The sequence below is a fragment of the Xenopus laevis genome, chromosome 9_10L (genome assembly GCF_017654675.1).
Source record: "Xenopus laevis strain J_2021 chromosome 9_10L, Xenopus_laevis_v10.1, whole genome shotgun sequence".
NCBI classification, from domain to species: Eukaryota; Metazoa; Chordata; class Amphibia; order Anura; family Pipidae; genus Xenopus; species Xenopus laevis.
In genome coordinates, this window is record NC_054387.1 from 125,836,671 (window position 1) to 125,857,193 (window position 20,523).

General features: G+C 40.3%; 1 protein-coding gene across 1 annotated transcript in view; it reads right to left on the reverse strand.

Moving 5' to 3' along the window:
* Nucleotides 1–20,523, reverse strand: part of LOC121398191 — a 32,760-nt gene that overhangs the window by 7,067 nt on the left and 5,170 nt on the right. The window contains exons 2-3 of the mRNA XM_041577025.1: nucleotides 9,688–11,677; nucleotides 439–538 (exon numbers count right to left, since the gene is read on the reverse strand). Coding sequence (XP_041432959.1) covers nucleotides 439–538; nucleotides 9,688–11,677 — 2,090 coding nt within the window. The remainder of the gene's footprint in view (nucleotides 1–438; nucleotides 539–9,687; nucleotides 11,678–20,523) is intronic.

The window sequence follows — 20,523 nt, forward strand, 5'->3', positions numbered from 1 at the left end:
CCTGTGCGGATTTGGTTGGAGTTTTATTCAGAAAATATTGAGATAAATTTGGACTTTGATAAATAACCCCTTAGTGTTGCCACCTGGCTGGTATTTTACCGGCCTGGTCGGTAAAAATGATGGGTGGTCCCAATGTTTTTAATAGGGAAAACAGATAAATATATAGGAAGGTCAGTATTATTTTTCCAGAAAAGTTGGCTACCCTAGCGTCTATAGGGAGCAGGTCTAGGCCAGCTTTTCCCTGATGTCCTGCTGACCCAGTATGACCCTGAGTGTCAGGCAGCAGTCACTAAAGCTAGCAAATATCAACTATAGGCCTATAGAGGTCAAGGAATTTTCCAAAAACAAAATCTTATCTTGGATACAAGTAACTCTTCTCTACAGTCCATGAATCAGCTGGAGTACGGTTAAGACCTTAGCAATAGTTTCTTTACTCACCAAGGAGATGCTTCCACTTATGGTGCCATTGAAATTAGCTTGAGCACGAACGTAATCTCCACCGGACTTTAAGTCGGGAAGAAAGTTGGCACACTGCATTCTGGGGGAATAAAAAAAAATTATACTTTTGTGAAAATATATCTTTTGCACAGAAGCATTTAGACTTTATGGTGTAGAATTTTTTTTCCTCCTAAACTCAGAACTTAAGCAGCACAAGTTTGTTGGGTGAGCAGGGATGTGATATGGTTAATTCCCCTTAGGGTTATCCCCAGGGCTGGGACTTTTTTTGGAGCCGGTTGGTGAGGATTTCCCTTTCCAAGTTAAAATATGCCCTATGGAAGGAAATAGGTAGTTTCCGATTGGTTCAACTATAGTAACATTGTAAGTTAGGTTGAAAAAAGACACACGTCCATCAAGTTCAACCATTAAGTCTATATATAACCTGTCTAACTGCCAGTTGATCCAGAGGAAGGCAAAAAAAAACCATTTGAAGCCTCCCCAAGGGGAAACAGTTTGTTCCTGACTTCAAGATGGCAATTATATTATGGGATACCCTGTCCCCTAGATGATAAAAGGTAGGGACTGCCATACTAGACTCTTGGTACTCCAAGTAGTAGGTAGGTAGGAGTGCTGAGGGTCCAGAGGCTGAATTCGGCCTCACTTCTAGATTAAGCTGAGAGACCAGGACTTGTGAATAAGGAGTTGACATGTTATAGACCCTGTAAAAGTGCAGTGAATGATAATAAAGATGGACTAGGCCGGGGGGACACCAGAACACTGCCTGAGACCCTGTGCACTGCTCACTGACCTCCCACACTGGCCCTGATCACTGGCACAAGAAGAAAAAAGTGCATACAGGGGAAGGGGCTGGTGGAAGGGCTTGTGACTTGAGGCGGGTGTGGGGTCCCTACACTAGGGAGGCTATTTATCATGTTGTGTAAAAATTGGAATGAAGCATTACTTGTGATGTTGCTCATAACAACCAATCAGATCTTTTGTTTTATAACTGTTGTCACCTAATTGCTAATTGGTTGCTATGGGCAACAGCACCGGTAATGCATCACAACATGTAAGTGTAGGGACTACACTAGAAAGTGATCCATACTCACTCTTTTTTTCCTGGATGGCATTTGCTGTGGGCATCAGAAGAGTTAAACTTGTGGGTGAAACTCCACCCTGTTTTTATGTTCAACATCATGTTGCTACTTTAAAGGAGAACTAAACCCTAAAAATGAATATGGCTGAAAATGCCATATTTTATATAGTGAACGTATTGCACAAGGCTAAAGTTTGAGCTTGTCAATAGCAGCAATGATCCAGGACTTCAGACTTGTCACAGGGGGTCACCATCTTGGAAAGTGTCTGTGACACTCACATGCTCAGTGGGCTCTGATTGGCTGTTGAGAAGCTAAGCTTAGGGCTCGTCACTAATTATCCAGCAGAAAATGAGCTTCCCTGGCTGTAATATAAGCTGATGCTACAGGTTTGCTGATTATTCAATTCTGATGCTAATTGCACTGGTTTCTGTGCTGCCATGTAGTAATTATCTGTATTAATTACTAATCAGCCTTATATTGTGACATTTCTATTCTATGTGTACTGTATATTGTGAGTGGGTCCCTAAGCTCAGTAAGTGACAGCAGCACAGAGCATGTGCAGTGAATCAGCAGAAAGAAGATGGGGAGCTACTGGGGCATCTTTGGAGACACAGATCTTTACTGCTAAAGGGCTGTGGTTGCCTTGGGCTGGTACAGAAGCAAAAAAGCTCCATGAAAACTATTACTTAAATATTGATTTATAAGAAAGTGTATGTTGCTATATTTATAAAAAAACAAACTATTTCTTCTATAATCTTAACATAATAAATATGTGAACAAAAAACATGAAACAGAAGAGTCAAGCTGTTTGTTGATCACCAGCTAAAGGTCTACTGGTAGATCCTGATTAGGGATGTAGCGAACTGTTCGCCGGCGAACTTCGACTGTTCGCGTCCGCCGAATGTTCGCGAACGTCGCGCGACGTTCGCCAATAGGCGTTCGCGTCAAAAATCGTTCGACCATTCGACCATTCCATTCCTTCGATCGCTAAAATCGAAGGATTTTCGTTCGAATCGAACGATCGAAGCCATTGGATTGAATGAAATCATTCGATTGAATGGCTTCGATCGTTCGATTCGAATGAAAATCGTTCGATCGAACGATTAAAATCCTTCGATCGTTCGAATCGAACGATTTTCGGATGTTCGAAGTTCGCGAACAGTTCGCGAACTGTTCGCATTTTTTGCCGGTGTTCGCGAACGGCGTTCGCGAACACATAAACGGCAGTTCGCTACATCCCTAATCCTGATCTACCTTTTGGCACCCCTTACCATTACCTACTGAGCTGAAAGAAAGAAATATTAGAGAGAGAGAGAGAGAGAGAGAGAGAGAGAGAGAGAGAGAGAGAGAGAGAGAGAGAGAGAGAGAGAGAGAGAGAGAGAGAGAGAGAGAGAGAGAGAGAGAGAGAGAGAGAGAGAGAGAGAGAGAGAGAGAGAGAGAGAGAGAGAGAGAGAGAGAGAGAGAGAGAGAGAGAGAGAGAGAGAGATACAAGACAAATATCAGGACAATGTTAGTAATGGAGCAGAATGTGGAAGTCTGGGATGACAGAAGCAGATGTTCTCAGTTTCCCAGTCAGCATTGGGAACAATAGGGCTGACAAAGAAGCTCTTGAAGAGAAAATGTATAATGAGAAATCTGTACATGACACGGTGGAGATCGGACTGGTACAGAACACAGATCAGAGCTGGGAAAATACTCTGACTCTAATCTTTATTAAGGGAGGCATGATCATGATCATAGTAAGAATGTTATTGACAGTGTGTGATGGTGATTATAGCTAAAATAAAATAAAGGCCACTCACACACACACTATATATTTCACATAGAAAGATTTGCATTTTAAAGGAGAAGTAAACTTTAAAATAATGAGGCTAGAAATGCTGTATTTTATATACTGAACTCAATGTACCTCCCCAGAGGTTTAGCAACCCTATAACAACAATGATCCAGTCACTGCTGAGCCCCATCTTAGATTTTGTTAAAACATTTCTATGTAAGTCCCATAAGTGGTGTCACGTATGGTTTCCCAAAACCCAGGACAGACACCTAGGTTCCAGTCAAGGTTAATGCTTCCACCTATAAGAGCCGCCTATTGATTCGGGAGGAGCCCTCAGCTACTCTGATGGTGCAGTACAGTGTCGGAAACCAAAAGCATTGTTAAGGACACAGGCCTGGGTCAAACCATTTAGTAAATGCAGTACAAAGTCTGGATCTGGAAGAATAGTCAATTACAGGCAAAGGTCGGGTTCAGGCAGCAATACAGGGGTAGTCAAGAATGGGCGGTGGTCAAGGAACAGAGAAAGCGACTAAAAGCGCACCCAGAAACTATCAGAAATAGACTTACGTTGGTCAGGGAGAATTGTGGGTGGTGTCATTAAATATTTGGATTTTGCACCCAGCGCGATGATGTCATGCAGCAGTAGGAGTTGTGTGGAAGAGGCAGCGGGCGTCCCCGCAGGAGTGGCTCCTCCTCCCAGGTATCATTACAAGTGACAGCTTTTGTAGCCTAATTTATTGTTGAACTTTCCTTTAATGCACTTTAAGTCACTTTATAAATGTCCAAAAAAGACATGTGTACCAAAATCCTGCAAAATATAATACTTTCAGAGGTGTCTACCTGGGAATGCTCCTTCCTATGGAAATTCTTTTATATGTCCTGTAATGTGCTGTAATATTAAAATAAGCCTCTCGCTCCAGACATTGTACATTGTTATGCTCATAAAATCAATTCTAATGAGCTCATTCCTTACTCAGCGATTTCAGGCAGGTTTTTGTCCATTGGTTTCTTGCCAATAACTCTCAGCAAGAAGAAGCTTGTCCCAAGCTGTATTTATATCTTATAAACCTACTTCACTTATCTAGTGTATTTCCAGACTGGGGTGTATGGGACCCACACCCTCAGGGGCCTCCAGGCCAGTTGTGAGCTTCTCCAGATGCAATACCTAATGTCCTCTTCTCCCTTGCGTGAACCTTTTTTATGGTAAGGAATTGGAGGAAAGTCAGCAGTTTACGACGGACAGTGTCCCATCAACATGTCTGACACTGCCTCAGGGGGATGCAAGAGACTCTTTTTACACACTAGGCATGGTCACCATCCTCTTTCTGAAGATATCCAGTTCAGAACACCATGGCTTCAATGTTCATTTAACCTTCAATCTAGTGAAAGTCTCTGATAGGCTAAAGATGCTATCTATAGGTGGAAAATAATGTAGATTTAGGGAGGCTTAGTCTATACAATTAGAAGTGCCCCATTGGAATTGGCAGCTTCCTCAAACAACATTTCACCCATCTCCCCTGATGGTGCTCCAGCCAATTAAAGGATGGCACTACCCCAAGCATAGTTATATAAATGGCTTAAACTATTATAAGATTCAAAATATATTATTCTAATTTGTTTCTGTAGCTTAGCCATCCAAACATACAGAACAGGGTTTGCATTTAAGACGTACACCCATCTAAAGCAACACAACACAGTGCAGGAGAATGTTATACAGTACATTACATTTGTGTTATTACATGTCAGATAAGGTCACCGACTTTCATGAAAACTTTATAACCATCCTTTAAAGCCTCCACTATAATTTTGTTGGCTTTGCTCATCTTGGTTATTACTTGTATGACGTAAAGCCATTTTAGTTATTAGCTTTCATTCTAGGGTTTTTTCTAATCTATCCAGTGTGTGGAACATCTAAAAGTCTACCTTTTAGATGTTCCACACATCAGGGAGTATTCTACCAAATATTCTCACTTCAGTGCTGCTTCTGTGGCTTATTGTGTTGAACAGATGGAGCTGGATTTTTCAGTCTCATTAAGCTCCTTTATGGGGCCCAGTTAGTTCTACTTCTAAGGAGCCCGACCTGGGCCAGGAGACCCAGCGGGATAAGTGCTGATGTGACATGGGGAAGTCTATAGCCCTTCAAATTGAATTGTACTAACTAGGGGCTCCAAGTTCGGCAACACTGTTGCTGCCCTTATGGGGTTCCCCTTAAAGATAACTTGGTGAAGACCACTGGGAATAACTGTACATTTGCAATGGATCAATGGGACCACAAATCACAGCCATGTCTAAGGCAACATGTTGTCATATTGGGACAGAACGTTATTCTTTGTACTTAATTGCTTGTCTAAAGGTGTTAAATTGCCCTAAAATTCAAGATAACAGCACCAGTCAGAGATTATTCTGTACAGGGGCACATTTAGCAACACTGGGTAGATTTGTAGCTGGGCAGTAACACATAGCAACCAATCATTGACTGACTGCTTTCAGCCAGCTGCAGGTTGAACACTTAACGCAACCATCTGATTGATGGGTTACTGCCCAAGTGCAAAACTGCCCAGTTTTTATAAATGATTCCCAGTGTATTATGGAAAATGACTCTCTTGAGGCACGAAACATGGCTGCCTCTATGTGACTTTATCTTTATTACACAAATGCATCCCTCGCGGTGATATTCCACTACTAAAACATTGATGCCGGCCCTTATCCTCTCCAGGGTAGACTACTGTAACCTTTGGTTTGAAGAAGAAAAAAGAAGTAAGAACCCCCTGTAGTCTAATTGTTATTTGCTTATTTGTGTCAGTGCTGGTTTAACCACCAATCAATGCATATATCCACATTATAGTGCTTATAGTGACTTGTGCTTTTTATTGGATTTTTACTATGAGAATTAGGGTCAAATGTGACTATTTACTATTTGAATACCTATTGTTTGCACATGCCACTAATCACTAGTCCTAATGAACTGCAAAAGGGAGGTGTATTGATACATAAGATGTGCAATTGGGTATTTTGGCAAATTAAACTTAGCACTGGTTATTTTACGAATCACTGATTTTGGACAACACAAGTCACTATAAGCACTATAATGTGGATATATACATTGACTGATGGATAAGCCAGCACTGACAATACTAGGCAAGTAACATTTAGACTAGAAGGGGTTAGTTTCTTTTTTTTCTTCTTTGAACCAGTGAATTACGTTTCTCCCTAATAGTCCTATTTAGTTTGGAGTAGATATAAACTGATTACCACAGTTTTAAGATACTACTGTAACCTATTTCTAGCTGGTCTTCCAGCATCTAATTCCCACCCACGGCAAGGCACCCTTACAAATCCTTACTGCTGCTGCCCCATCATCTCACCTGCATCTAAACTTCTCTCCTCCCCTTCATTACCAAAGTCTATGTCCTAGTTCTTGTCAAGTGGTGTATAAAGTACCAAATTCTCATCCTGTCCTTTAAAGTCCTGCTCTGATGTGCTCCTCTTTATTTATAGTATCTGCCCTTATCTTCCCTTACACTTCCTCCTGGTTCTTACACTCATCTGGGGACAATCTATCGTCCATACAGTTCACCACAAGAACCGAGTCTCACATTAAACAATTCCCCCTGTTTTTCACATGCTTTTAAAATGCATAAGGAAAGCTCTAGCTCAGGGGTCCCCAACCTTTTTCACCCGTGAGCAACATTCAGAAGTAAAAGGAGTTGGGGAGCATGAAGAATATTCCTGGTGGTGCCAAATAAGGGCTGTGATTGACTATTCTGTAGCTCCTATGTGGACTGACAACCTACAAGAGGATCTGTTTGGCAGTACACCTAGTTTTATGGAACCAAAAAGTGTCTCCAAGCCTGGAATTAAAAAAAAAAGCACCTGCTTTGAGGCCACAGGGAGCAATAGATTGGTGAGCAACATGTTTCTCATGAGCCACTGTCTGGAGATCCCTGCTCTTGCTTTGTTCTCAAGCATCCTTAAGAATTACTTTGTAGAAGAAGACTTTTAACTAGTCTTTGTTTGCAAGTAAGAACAAGTTTATTTTCAATTAGGGATACTAATCTTTGATTAAAAGTAAACACGTGATTTTGCCTACAGACTGCCGTGTTTGGCATTACAGACTCTTTTAAAATCGATGTTCCACAAGGGTTGGTACCTCCTGTTCTTATGCATTCACTAGGAAGTTGCGCAGCCTACTTTAATGTGGTGTATTATTTACTATAAACAGTGTCTAATTCTAAATTCTACTTTTTATATGTTCTTTATATGAAAAAATAAGAAATATGGCTGGCATTACACCACACCCTGCACATATGCAATACGCCAATTAAATGTAGACAGCCCTCTGGCAGATGCCAGATTAAAAACCTTGTGCAGAGTTTAAAAGAAGCAAGAAACTCACCAGTAGTACCCCCGTCCCTCGGTGGCTAGCACCAGATGATCCGATATCAACTGAAAAAACTTTGTGCGTTAATGCTGCAAGTCTTGTATCCCATAGCAACCATGTCCCACATCCCGGTCTGTTGTTTAAAAGCAAACGTCTGATCTGGGTTACTAGTAATTGCATTAGTCATTAGATTGACCTTAAAGGTACAGTAACATCAAAAAGTGAAAGTGTTATCAAGTAATGAATAAATAATATAGAGTTGCCTTACACAGGCAAAACTGGTGTGTTTGCTTCAGAAACAGCACTATAGTTTATGTAAACAAGCTGCCATGTAGCCATGGGGGCAGCCATTAAAGCACAGGACACAGATAACAGATAATCTATGTAGAATCCCATTGTATACTACACTGTTTATCTGTTATCTGCTGTGTAACCTGTGCCTTTTCTACTTTTTTGGTCTTGACTGAGTGGTTGCCCCCACAGCTATCCAATAGCTTGTTTATATGAACTAAATTATAGTTTCTGAAGCAAGCACACCGGTTTTACCAGTATAGGGCAACAGTATATAATATTTTCATTACTTTAAAATACTTTCATTTTTTTGGTGTTACTGTTCCTTTAACCTAGGCCTTTTGCACCATGTGGCCAATAGCCTTCTCCCATTTATTTAAAGTTTTGGCTCTGTCCTAAACTTGATTGTTAACTGCAGAAAATGATCACCCAAGTTGACCAGTTGTAGAAGGAGAAAGCTTTAATGCTAAGGGGCCAAGTAAAAAAACATGGTAACAATTTATATCTATTTATAGAGACGGAGCAAAAAACTGTACAACTAGACACTTGACTCAGATTTCTCACCATGTCCCACCTTCTAACAGATATGAAACATTTTATAAAAAAAATTAGACCTATAATTTATACAGGTCTATGGAAAAGTTCTTACATTGTCTAACGTCTGGTTTCTGGTATAACGTTGCAAGTGATCCTTTTATATTATTCTATTGAGTTTTGTACAATCCTGCCTTGTTACATTCCCCTTTGTTCTTCGTTGCCCTTTTATTAAGAGGCCATTTCCTTCCATCTACTTAGCCGTTTCAAAATACAACTTAACTGCATGTGTGGCATCAAGTTCTTTCCATTCTATAAGTAATAAGATCTCATAGATTTCCCTTCCACCTTGGTGTTGTCTTCTGCTCTCTAGTCATATTATATTCCCCTTTGTTCTGTATTTTACATGATAACATAGCTAAAAGGAGTTGGAAAAGGAGACCTGTCCATCAAGTTCAGCATACCAATGTATTACCCAGTACTTATATCCATAGCAAAGGCTGAGAAACACCCACACCAGTCTGTACCTTAAGAGTAGGGAAATAAAAATTCTATCCAAACCTCATGAAGAGCAGGGAAGTTCTATGCTGACCCTATTAGTATGAAGACTAATTTCCTGAATTAGCTGGTATACTTCGAGGAGTGGTTTGAAAAATATAACATTGTTTCTTGACTTACATGAAGTTAGAGTTCATTCTCTCTATAATGTTAAATGTTTTCTGCCAATTTGCATAACCCATTCACTGGTACAGGTTCAGTCTGTAGGGTGTGGGTGTCTCTCTAAAGTAATGTGTCTGTGTTGTGCACAACATTGTGTAACACAGTTTCATAGAGTCTTAGAGTTGACAAATTTTGTTGGTTCTAACATGGCCTCAACTTCACTATTCCAACTTAATCTTGACCAAGACCTAAACCTTGACCTCAGTTCTGATTTGTCCACAGACCAGGTTGTTTTGACCCAAATACCCACTCCAGCTTTTTGTGTTATATTGAGATGCCAGGTTGAGATGATTGGCAATGGCAGTTCTTCTTTAGAGCCCAGCCCAGTTGAGGTTTTTAGCTACTTGTGGTATAATACCACTCCATCTAATATTATGGAATATTTAAAATTTACTTGGACTGTTCACGGGCATTGGAGTAATCACATCAGTAAAGAACTTTGTACTTACCGGGAGCCATTGGTGTAGTGAATGACTAGAGATCGTCCCAGGATGCTATGAGTCCCTGAAAGAGGGAAATTTGTGTCTGTGAATTGTGTGACCAGATGGTCTTTGCCCATCAATAGTCCACGTCGACCACTTATATCACCCATCTCATATTCATCATCAGTCCCATTTCCCGCTGGTGGGGATGTTGATACATTTACCCCAAAGGGATTGAAGTGACCTTTAATGAGGGAATTTGAACAGGGATCCATAGAACCACTTATGACTGGCAGTTGATGTATATGATAGCCACCACTTCTGTTTTTTAGTTCATGGAAAGTAATGTTTACAGTTGTTGGATCCAGGTCTGAGATCTGTGAAGCAGTTAGCATGCCCTGGGCATCACCAGATCCAAACCAAGGTCCTGTTTTGCCTTCTATGGGATGTTGGGGTATTATATTCGCACAGGCTAACCGGTATGCGGCTCCATCAGGACCATGAATAACTAATGCTTTTCCTAAAATGGAAGTTGGACCAGTTATAGATGAGTAGGAGTCAGTGAACAAATATCTGGTAGGGTAAGGGCATGCAAGGGTGATTGGTGTGTGTCTACCAGCATAATCTCCAAGTTCACAGAGCAGGGGATTCATGTATTTGCATTCATATTTGTAGTTTCCCCCTGTTGACACATTGTGAGGGTTGAAATGTGCTCCTACACTGGCACAGCTGTCTGACTCCAGTTGTAATGGAAATTCATGAACATGCCAGTTATGGCCATTGCTCATTTGTCCAGACACAGATGAGAGCTCCACCAAAATAGAAAGGTCATGGTCTGAATCTTCGAGAGGCTGGCGGAACACTACTCTGCCAACCGCTCCTTTACGGAATGATGCAGTTGCCACGACAATATCCCCCTCTTGTCTTATGGTGCTACAAACCCATTCTATGCCATCTGTTTTAGACAGAACCACAGAACGACCAACAATACTGTTATTGCCATAAAGTGGTAGATTCCAGTCTATTAAATTAGTGCTTATTTCTTCATATCCTTGAAAGGAACCATGACGACCACTGAGGTCTCCCATTTGCCACAGATTATGGCCACTTCCTGATTGTTTTGGGTAAGAAGAAGTGTTTCTGTTAACTCCTAAGGGATTCCAGATGTCCCCAGTACCATTCTGATTACAGAGATTTTGTCCAGGCCCTCGGTGAGCAAGAACAGGAAGAGAGTGGATGCTGTAATGCCCAAAAAGACTTTTTAGATTTCCTAGTTTTAGTTCTAGCTCAGTAGGGTGGAAAGGAGAGTTCTGCATGAAGAGCAAGTGCCCACTGACACCATGCATGCTGAAATGCGCAAGTGCTTTCTTTGATCTCAGAGGTTTTAGTTTTACACAAATTATTTTACTCTGGAATTCAAGAAGTACAAAGGGCATTACAGTGGTAGGCATCAGCTCTTTACGGCTTCTCAAAGACCATGTCCGGTTCCCAACTGTGAAGTTGCCCAAGGATTGGTTGACACGTGTATCGCAGCTATTTGCAAAAAATAATGAGGCATGGGATTCAGGGGTTTCCTGCAACTGTGCCAAGTCAGTCAGAACAATAATAGGATCTTGTTCCATTACTTTGAGGAAGTATAGATGGCCTACAACAAAGGAATGGAATGTGGCATGCCAGATCTGAAGTGGGCCACTGGTATCATGAAGATTAGTGCATGAAAGATGACCACATGCCTCCACTACCACTGACTGTCCGAGGGGCCATTGCTTGATTTTGAAAGATCCTTGAGAAGAAGCATTCAAGCTGAGTTGGTATTGTGAAGGTCCAATGGTACGGGTGTGGCAGGGATCCTGAGATGCTCCATAGAAGACTGGAAATTCATGTATGGAAATCTTTACATGCGTACAGGCTCCTGAGAGATTGGCTGTGATTGTCTGTGAGGAAATATTCATTGAAATGTAGCCCCTTACACCTTCCATGTCTATCTGGGCAGAAAATTCCCCTCGACAAAAGGAGCCTGTAAAAGGAAGAAAACCATCAGTTGACTTGGATAAAATGATCAGCCTATGGATCTCCTGCTGTTGGGAGAACAACTCCCTATAGAGGGATACCATGAGCTTTATTTTATAATCAGAATACTACAATATATTTAACCCTGGTATTATTGTGGCAAAGCTGAACCAAATAAATAAACAATCACATGACCTCAACTGGAAAATATTTTTTTACCCAGACAAATTCTATTGAAAAACCTATTATTTCATCTAAAACTGTGTTGAAATATAAGTATTATTGCTAAGCATGAGCATTTCCAGAAAAACAAAGAGAACGACATAATACATGATGAAAATACGAGCCCTCCCCCAAGCAATTAGCCACTGAGACATTTAAAAGAGCTACATTAATTTATTCATGGCTAGGGATGGGCAAATTTGACCCATTTCACTTTTTTGCAAAAAATTGGCAAAATGCATTAAAGCAAATTTTTTTCTGGATTCGCAACATTTCTATGAGTCTATGGGTGTCATTTCCACAGAGAAAATCATGAAAAAAATCGCTCATCCCTATTCATGGCTGTTTTTCCTATTTGAATGTATACACAGACACACACATACACAAACGAAGTGACCTTAATTTAACCTGGCTGGCATGTATATTTATAGTAACAAAAAATCCACAAATTATGGATATGGTATTAATTATAAAGTATAAATGCAGCAATCAATTATTTCCCTTTTTGATAAGAAATTACATAACCTGCTCTTGTAGTAAAAAAAATCCTCTGCCAATGGTGAAATCTCCATTAGAATATTTTGCATAAAGTTGGCCCTTAAGTGAACAAGTTGGTGATATATTAATAGAAATTTCATCTAAATAGAAAAATATAACTGAATTACATTTATTTATAGTTTTATTGCACTCAACAAAATTATTGTCATTTTGCCAAAAATTAATTCTCCTAATGCGCATAGGAAATAATTCATTTGGTTAGATCTGAGCTCAAGAACAAATTATTCCCCTAATTGGAAGCATTTGGATTTTGTCGAATTCAATGTAAATTCAGGTATTAAAATTTGAAATTCAATTTTTGCTGTGATTCTAGGGCATTTGGATTTGGTCAAATTCAATGTAAATTCATGTTTTAAAATTTGAAATTCAATTTTTGCTGTGATTCAAGACTATTCTGAAATAATAATAATAGATTTGAATACTTTAGAGCAGTGATCCCCAACCAGTAGCTCGTGAGCAACATGTTGCTCTCCAACCCCTTGGATGTTGCTCTCAGGGTCCTCAAAGCAGGTGCTTATTTTCGAATTCCAAGCTTGAAAGCAAGTTTTAATTGCATAAAAACTAAGTATAGTGCCAAGTAGAGCCTCTTGTAGGCTGTCGGTCCACATAGGGCTACCAATTGGTCAATCATAGCCCTTATTTGGCACCTCAAAGGACTTTTTCATGCTCGTGTTGCTCCCCAACTCTTTTTACATTTGAATGTGGCTCACGGGTAAAAAAGGTTGGGGAACCCTGCTTTAGAGTTTGAGTTTCAATATCAGAATTTGATATTTTTATTGCTGTACAAAAGACTGGGAAGCTTCTGTTCTTCATGGGACTTTTATTAAAAATATTTCTATATATGTGTGTGATTAATGTGGATAATGGGATTTTCATGATTTTATTTTTTGAAATCAAGTGTTGGGGAAAAAACGTGAATTAGAAAGATTAATAAATCATCCTCCTATTGATCCACTAAACCAAATCCAAATCCTTATATTCATGTGACATTACAGCTTTGGACAACTGAATGTGATAATTATTTTGGTTAAAGATCATTCGATTGCTTGAATTTTTTCTCACATTTGATTCTGCAAATTAGGACTTGAATTCAAAATATTTTGTGGATGATTCCAAATAAATCCAGAAATTACAGTGTCTAATTTTGATATCCCCCCCCCCAAATTCTGAAGGTTTATGTTCTTCAGGAACAATTAAGTGAAGGTGGATAAGGGAAATATACCAGATTGTCATTGCTATTAAATAGTGATGGGCGAATTTATTGAATGATACAATTTTTTTGGATTTTTCTGATGGGGCCCTGGCACTATGGGATTGGATGGTTTGTGGCTCCTGTGAGCAAATGTTGCAAGGTAATACATACTAGACAAGCACCGTTATTTTTTTATTTTAATGGCAATGGTGTACTATGAGAAAATGAAAATTTTAATTTTTTATTACAAAACAAGAAAATCTAAATGAAAAGAATTAAAGTCCTGACTGCACAATTATGTAATAATTCACAAATTTTTCATTTTCACTAATCATCTCATCTCTCAGCATCATCTCCCGCTACTATACCTGCTATTCCACAGCCAAATTCCCTTCCCAGAGACTATTATCCCACTACTTCTATAGGCACCATCTCTCACTACTATACCTGCTATCCCACAGTCACACTCCCTTCCCAGAGACTATTATCCACTGTTACTATAGGCACCATCTCTCCCTACTATACCTGCTATCCCACAGTCACACTCCCTTCCCAGAGACTATTATCCCACTGTTACTATAGGCACCATCTCTCCCTACTATACCTGCTATTCCACAGTCACACTCGCTTCCCAGAGACTATTATCCCACTGTTATTATAGGCACCATCTCTCCCTACTAAACCTGATATCCCACAGTCACACTCCTTTCCCAGAAATTATTATCCACTGTTACTATAGACACCATCTCTCCCTACTATACCTGCTATCCCACAGTCACACTCCCTTCCCAGAGACTATTATCCCACTGTTATCATAGACACCATCTCTCCCTACTATACCTGCTATCCCACAGTCACACTCCCTTCCCAGAGACTATTATCCCACTGTTACTATAGGCACCATCTCTCCCTACTATACCTGCTATCCCACAGTCACACTCCCTTCCCAGAGACTATTATCCCACTGTTACTATAGGCACCATCTCTCCCTACTATACCTACTATCCCACAGTCACACTCCCTTCCCAGAGACTATTATCCACTGTTACTCTAGGCACCATATCTCCCTACTATACCTGCTATCCCACACCCACAATCCCTTCCCAGAGACTATTATCCACTGTTACTATAGGCACCATCTCTCCTTACTATACCTGCTATCCCACAGTCACACTCCCTTCCCAGAGACTATTATCCACTGTTACTATAGGCACCATCTCTCCCTACTATACCTGCTATCCCACAGCCACAGTCCCTTCCCAGAGACTATTATCCACTGTTACTATAGGCACCATCTCTCCCTACTATACCTGCTATCCCACACCCACAATCCCTTCCCAGAGACTATTATCCACTGTTACATAGGCACCATCTCTCCTTACTATACCTGCTATCCCACAGTCACACTCCCTTCCCAGAGACTATTATCCACTGTTACTATAGGCACCATCTCTCCCTACTATACCTGCTATCCCACAGTCACACTCCCTTCCCAGAGACTATTATTCCACTGTTACTATAGGCACCATCTCTCCCTACTATACCTGCTATCCCACAGTCACACTCCCTTCCCAGAGACTATTATCCCACTGTTACTATAGGCACCATCTCTCCCTACTATACCTGCTATCCCACAGTCACACTCCCTTCCCAGAGACTATTATCCCACTGTTACTATAGGCACCATCTCTCCCTACTATACCTGCTATCCCACAGCCACAGTCCCTTCCCAGAGGCTATTATCCCCACTCATACGTTACAGTGAGAAAGTGTTTTTGGAGTTCTGTGGAGCCTAAATGATGGCTGGAATAAGCCCAGGCCCTGCTTGGTGTTTGATGCGGCTCCTCTGCAAACTTAGGCCCAGGCTTTGGGGCCTTGCTCTTGGGCAGAATCTGCAAGGCCAAGGTTGAGGAATTTCTTACCGGGAACCTCAAGATTCACAAAAGGACAGACAACCAATGAAGGCAAGATACAGATGGAATCTTTTTTTTCTAAAACAAAGAAATGAAGGAAAAATAATGCTCAACTGCACATGACTTGGAAGTGGAAGTCACCGTGGAATCCCACAAGGAGAAACTGCTCACTCCAGAAGGGTAATCCCTCACCCCTCTTTAGCTGCTGAAGTAGTGTGGGGGGGGGGTTGGCAGGAAAAAACCTTCAGCTAACGGAAAGGATGGAAGGACACTAGTTATGGGCGAATTTGCGCCGTTTCGCTTCGCTGAAAAATTAGCGAATGTCGCGTGAAATTCGCGAAATGGCGAAAAATTCGCGAAATGGCGCCGGTGTCTCGTTTTTGATGCTGGCGCCCGTTCTTGATGCCGGCGCCCGTTTTTTTTACGCCGGCGCCCGTTTTTATGCGAATATTTGGCGGGAAGTTTCGCAAATTTATTCGCTGGCGGCGAATCATGCAAATTCGCCACGAATTCACGCCTGCCGAATAAATTCGCCCATCCCTAAAGGACACCAAAAGGCTCCTGGTTGAAATGGAAAGATTAACAGCCCCTGGGGATGTGCTACAAACTGCTGATGTAGAGAGACCCTTGGTGAGTGTGAAGTAATTTTCAAGCATGTGGGAGGCAAACTTCAACAAACAAATCACCTTGCAGCCATTGATAGTAAGGGCATGCCAGTAACAAATATGATGCCATCAGTGAAGGAAAAAGGAGCTAGCAATGATATCGGCAGTGAACTTAAAGAGAACGATCGGAGTGATCAGTCAAATCTCAACACAAACAGGGGTTCGGGGGAGGAAGTAAGTGAGCAGGTTCACAAGAAGCAGGAAGTCAGGAAAACAGTCAGGGGCAACTGCTGAGGTTTCAGCTTCCCAGGAGGAAGTAGTTACAAAAGATCAAGGGCAAAGTCTAGGAATACTAAAAAGAAAGATAAGAAACCAGAGAAGGCAAAAGAACTGGAGGTTAGGGGTGAAACTAATGGAAAGAAAGCTAGGACTAGGCATGTGGCAAGCCCAGTAACCTGACCCAGGAGAAATGTTTTTTCAGTTAGCACCGGGAATAAATACTCAGTGCTGGATGAAGACCCAGATGCCTGAGGTAATAGGACAGAAAGGGAAGAGCAGGAGGAGCTTTACATGATACAGAGGGAGGAGGAGAAGGAGCAGGAATATATGGAAGTGCATATGGCACCTTAAAAGAGAAGAAGGTAATCTTAAAATCAGCCTGTAAGGAGAAAACCTAAGGGGGCAGTTGCAGATTCTTAGGGGAAACGTCAGGTTGTGTATGGTGATAAGGGAGGGCCTAATTTTCCGAGTGTTCAAGTGAAACACTACAGGGAAACTACTTCTCTAGTTAAGAGGGGCAAGAAAAATCAAGTGAACATTCATGATGGTATAGACTCCAGTTAAATGTTTAAAAAAAAAAAAAAAAAAATATATATATATATATATATATATATATATATATATATATATATATATATATATATATATATATATATATATATATATATCTCTGTAGCATTAAGGCTCAGAGTACTAGATTTTTGGTTTTGAGATCCTGGCTAGATTTGGTGCTGGGGTTATTTACCAGGAATCCCAATGTGCTACTAGGGTGAATCATAGAAGAGTGAAGGCTGTATGGTACCTCTTTTAGGTCAATAGCAGAGGAACCATATGAAGGTATTGCCGTGGGTTGGAGTCGTATTTGTTTCAGTAACACCTACGGGCTGCAGTCTGTGGCGGCAAGGTGGGCCCTGTTGGCTGAGATATAACTTTTCTTACATAAATTGTTCCTAGTTGTCTTGGCTGGTGACTTTTACCAGGTCGTTAGGCCTGAGGATCATATAGGGAATCCTAGGAGGTCTGAAGGATATTATTTAAATCAGATGATACATCAGGCAGGCCTGGATGATGTTACCACCCGGGATGGTCAGAAGGCAGCTCATACTTACAGGTGTGAAGGGAGAAGTAGTTGCCTAGACATGGCCTTTGTTGGGGGAGGAGTTTGTTGATGCAAAAGAGGTTGGAGTCGAATATTCTGATCATCTGGCACACTCTTTTGTGTGGGAAACCTCTTTGGTTCCAGCAAGGGGCAAAGGGCTGTGGCGACTTAGTGAGGATTCCCTTAAGGGTGATTCAGTGGTATAATCCTTTTATGCACTTCAGAGTTGCATGAGCTCAGCAGAGTTGATTTTTATGACTCTGTGTTGGTGGTAAAGAAGGGTAAAGAAGTAAAAACAAATGCTACACATTTTTCAAAATGGAGTGGAATAAGACTTTGGTCACTCTCCTCCTTTATGTGTGCTTAACTGTCTGGAAAGTTATACATATGAGTTTAATATGCATTCTCTTTGTCTTTTTAGCACTAAGCAGATGCACCCACCAATCTCAGAAACACTTGGAAAAAGCAAAAATTCTCCAAATTTTCTTTTGCTATCAAGGGTAATGTGAATGGGGGATGGGAGATGTGTTATGGATGGCCTGTTGCAAGGACTTAACCTATTCACTGCCAGCCAATTTGGCCAAGTTAAAACTTCTATTGCCAGACCGTTTTTGAACATTTGCTGCTCCACAAAACAGCATACATCTGATTTCAAGGCCAAACATTCCACTGACAGTAGGTTTACCCTAAAAAAAACTACACCTTATTGGAAAGAATAGATTCTAACGAGTTCAAAATGGGTAAATATATATTTGTACTCCAAACTACCAAGTTGAAATTCTTTCCTAAAGTCAGCAGTTTTTATAAAAATGTGTTACATTTTTGAAAAATTACCTCAAAGTGTCCAGTCTACAGCATCAAATCTCCCACATATCATTATATACCAAGATAAAGCATCGTAAATATGAAAGCCCAGGGTCCGCTGAACAGTTTGATGTCCAATATGCATAGGTACACCTAAGTATGTGGCTTATAGGGCCCCCAGAAAGAAGACACCCCATATGAGTTATCAGTTCTGTAATTGAAAATACTGCAAAATCAGCACATTTACAGCATTTTTCAAGGGGCAAAAGTACAAAAATGTATGTTCATCCCAGAAAACCATATATTTTTAGAAAGTACACATTCTGACAAATCTAATATGGGTATGCATGTCTTTCTACTCCAAAGTACCAAGCCGTAAAGCTTTCCTATATTTGGCAATTTCTATGACATTTCTGAAAATCACCTAAATTTTGCAAATCTGAAGCATTGTATCTCCCACATATCATTATATACCAAGAAAAAGCACCCTAAATATGAAATCCCTGGGTATGCTGAACAGTTTGATGCCCAATATGCATAGGTACACCTAAGTATGTAGTGGATAGGGGCCCCAGAACAAAGACAGTTCTGTAATTCCAAATACTGCAAAATCAACACATTTACAGCATTTTATGAGGGATAAAAGTACAAAAACGCACGTTCACCCCAGAAAACTATATAATTTTGGAAAGTAAACGTTCTGACAAATCTAAAATGGGTATGCACGTTTTTCTACTCCAAAGTACCAAGCCGCGAAGCTTTCCTACATTTTGCAATTTCTATGACATATACAAAAATCTCCTCAACACTCCAACTCTAAAGCATTGTATATCCTACATATCATTATATACCAAGATAAAACACCCTAAACATGAAAGTCTGGTGTCCGCTGAACAGTTTGATACCCAATATGCATAAGTACCTCTAAGTATGTGGCGTATAGGGGCTCCAGAAAAAAGACACCCCATACCAGTTTTGTAATTCCAGATACTGCATAATCAGCACTTATACAGCATTTTGCGACAGGCAAAGGTACAAAAAATTACATTCACCCAAAAAAAACATATATTTTTGGAAAGTACACATTCTGCTGAATTAAAATTTGCTAAAACTGTCTTTCTACTCCAAACTTACATACTGCAAAGCAATGCTAAAGGCAGCGGTTTTTATGATATTTCTGAAAATCGCCTAAAAATATTGCAGTTGGTCGCACTTATCTCACCCAATTTCTTACATACAAATGGAAAACACCCTAAATATTGACGTCAAGAGTCTACTGAGCAGTTTGATGTCTAATATGCATAGATATACCAAAGCAGGTGGGCACGTGCGGACCCAAATGAAAATAGTGCATATGAATTTTCTCAGCTGTCAATTCGTCTTCTGTGAACATAGCTCCCTGACTGCATATAATGTGCCGTAAGACCCCTAACAGTACAAAGACCCCCAAAAACCATATATTTTTGGAAAGTACACATACTGCTGAATAAAAATTTGCTGCAATTGTCTTTCTACTCCAAACTTACATACTGCAAAGCTACACTAAAGGCAGCGGTTTTTATGATATTTCTGAAAATTGCCTAAAAATATTGCAGTTGGTCGCATTTATGTCACCCAATTTCTTACATACAATTATAAAACACCATAAATATTGACGCCAAGGGTCTAATGAACAGTTTGATGCCCAATATGCATAGATATACCAAAGCAGGTGGGCACGTGTGGACCCCAAATTAAAGTAGTGCATAAGAATTTTCTCGACTGTCAATTAGCCTGACTGCATATAATGTGCCGTAAGACCCCCTAACAGTACAAAGACCCCCCAAAACCATATATTTTTGGAAAGTACACATTCTGACGAACACAGAATTGCTAAAAATGCTTTTCTACCCCAAATGATCAAAGTGTAAACAATGCTAAAAATGACACAAGGAAAAACAAAAAAACACAAAATATCAAATACAATTAGGAAAAATGAACAAAATAACAAAATAACTGAACCGACAGCGTTGTTAGTGGTCAGAATGCTTGATCCAGTAGTCACGCTGTGAAATCTAACGTTTTTAGGGAAATAACAAGAGGGAAACTTAGAAAATGAAGAACTAAAAAATTAATAAATAAAATAAAAAAAGCCCCTATAAGTGTGTGCTTGTGTATGCATGGATGTACAGCTCTAAAAAG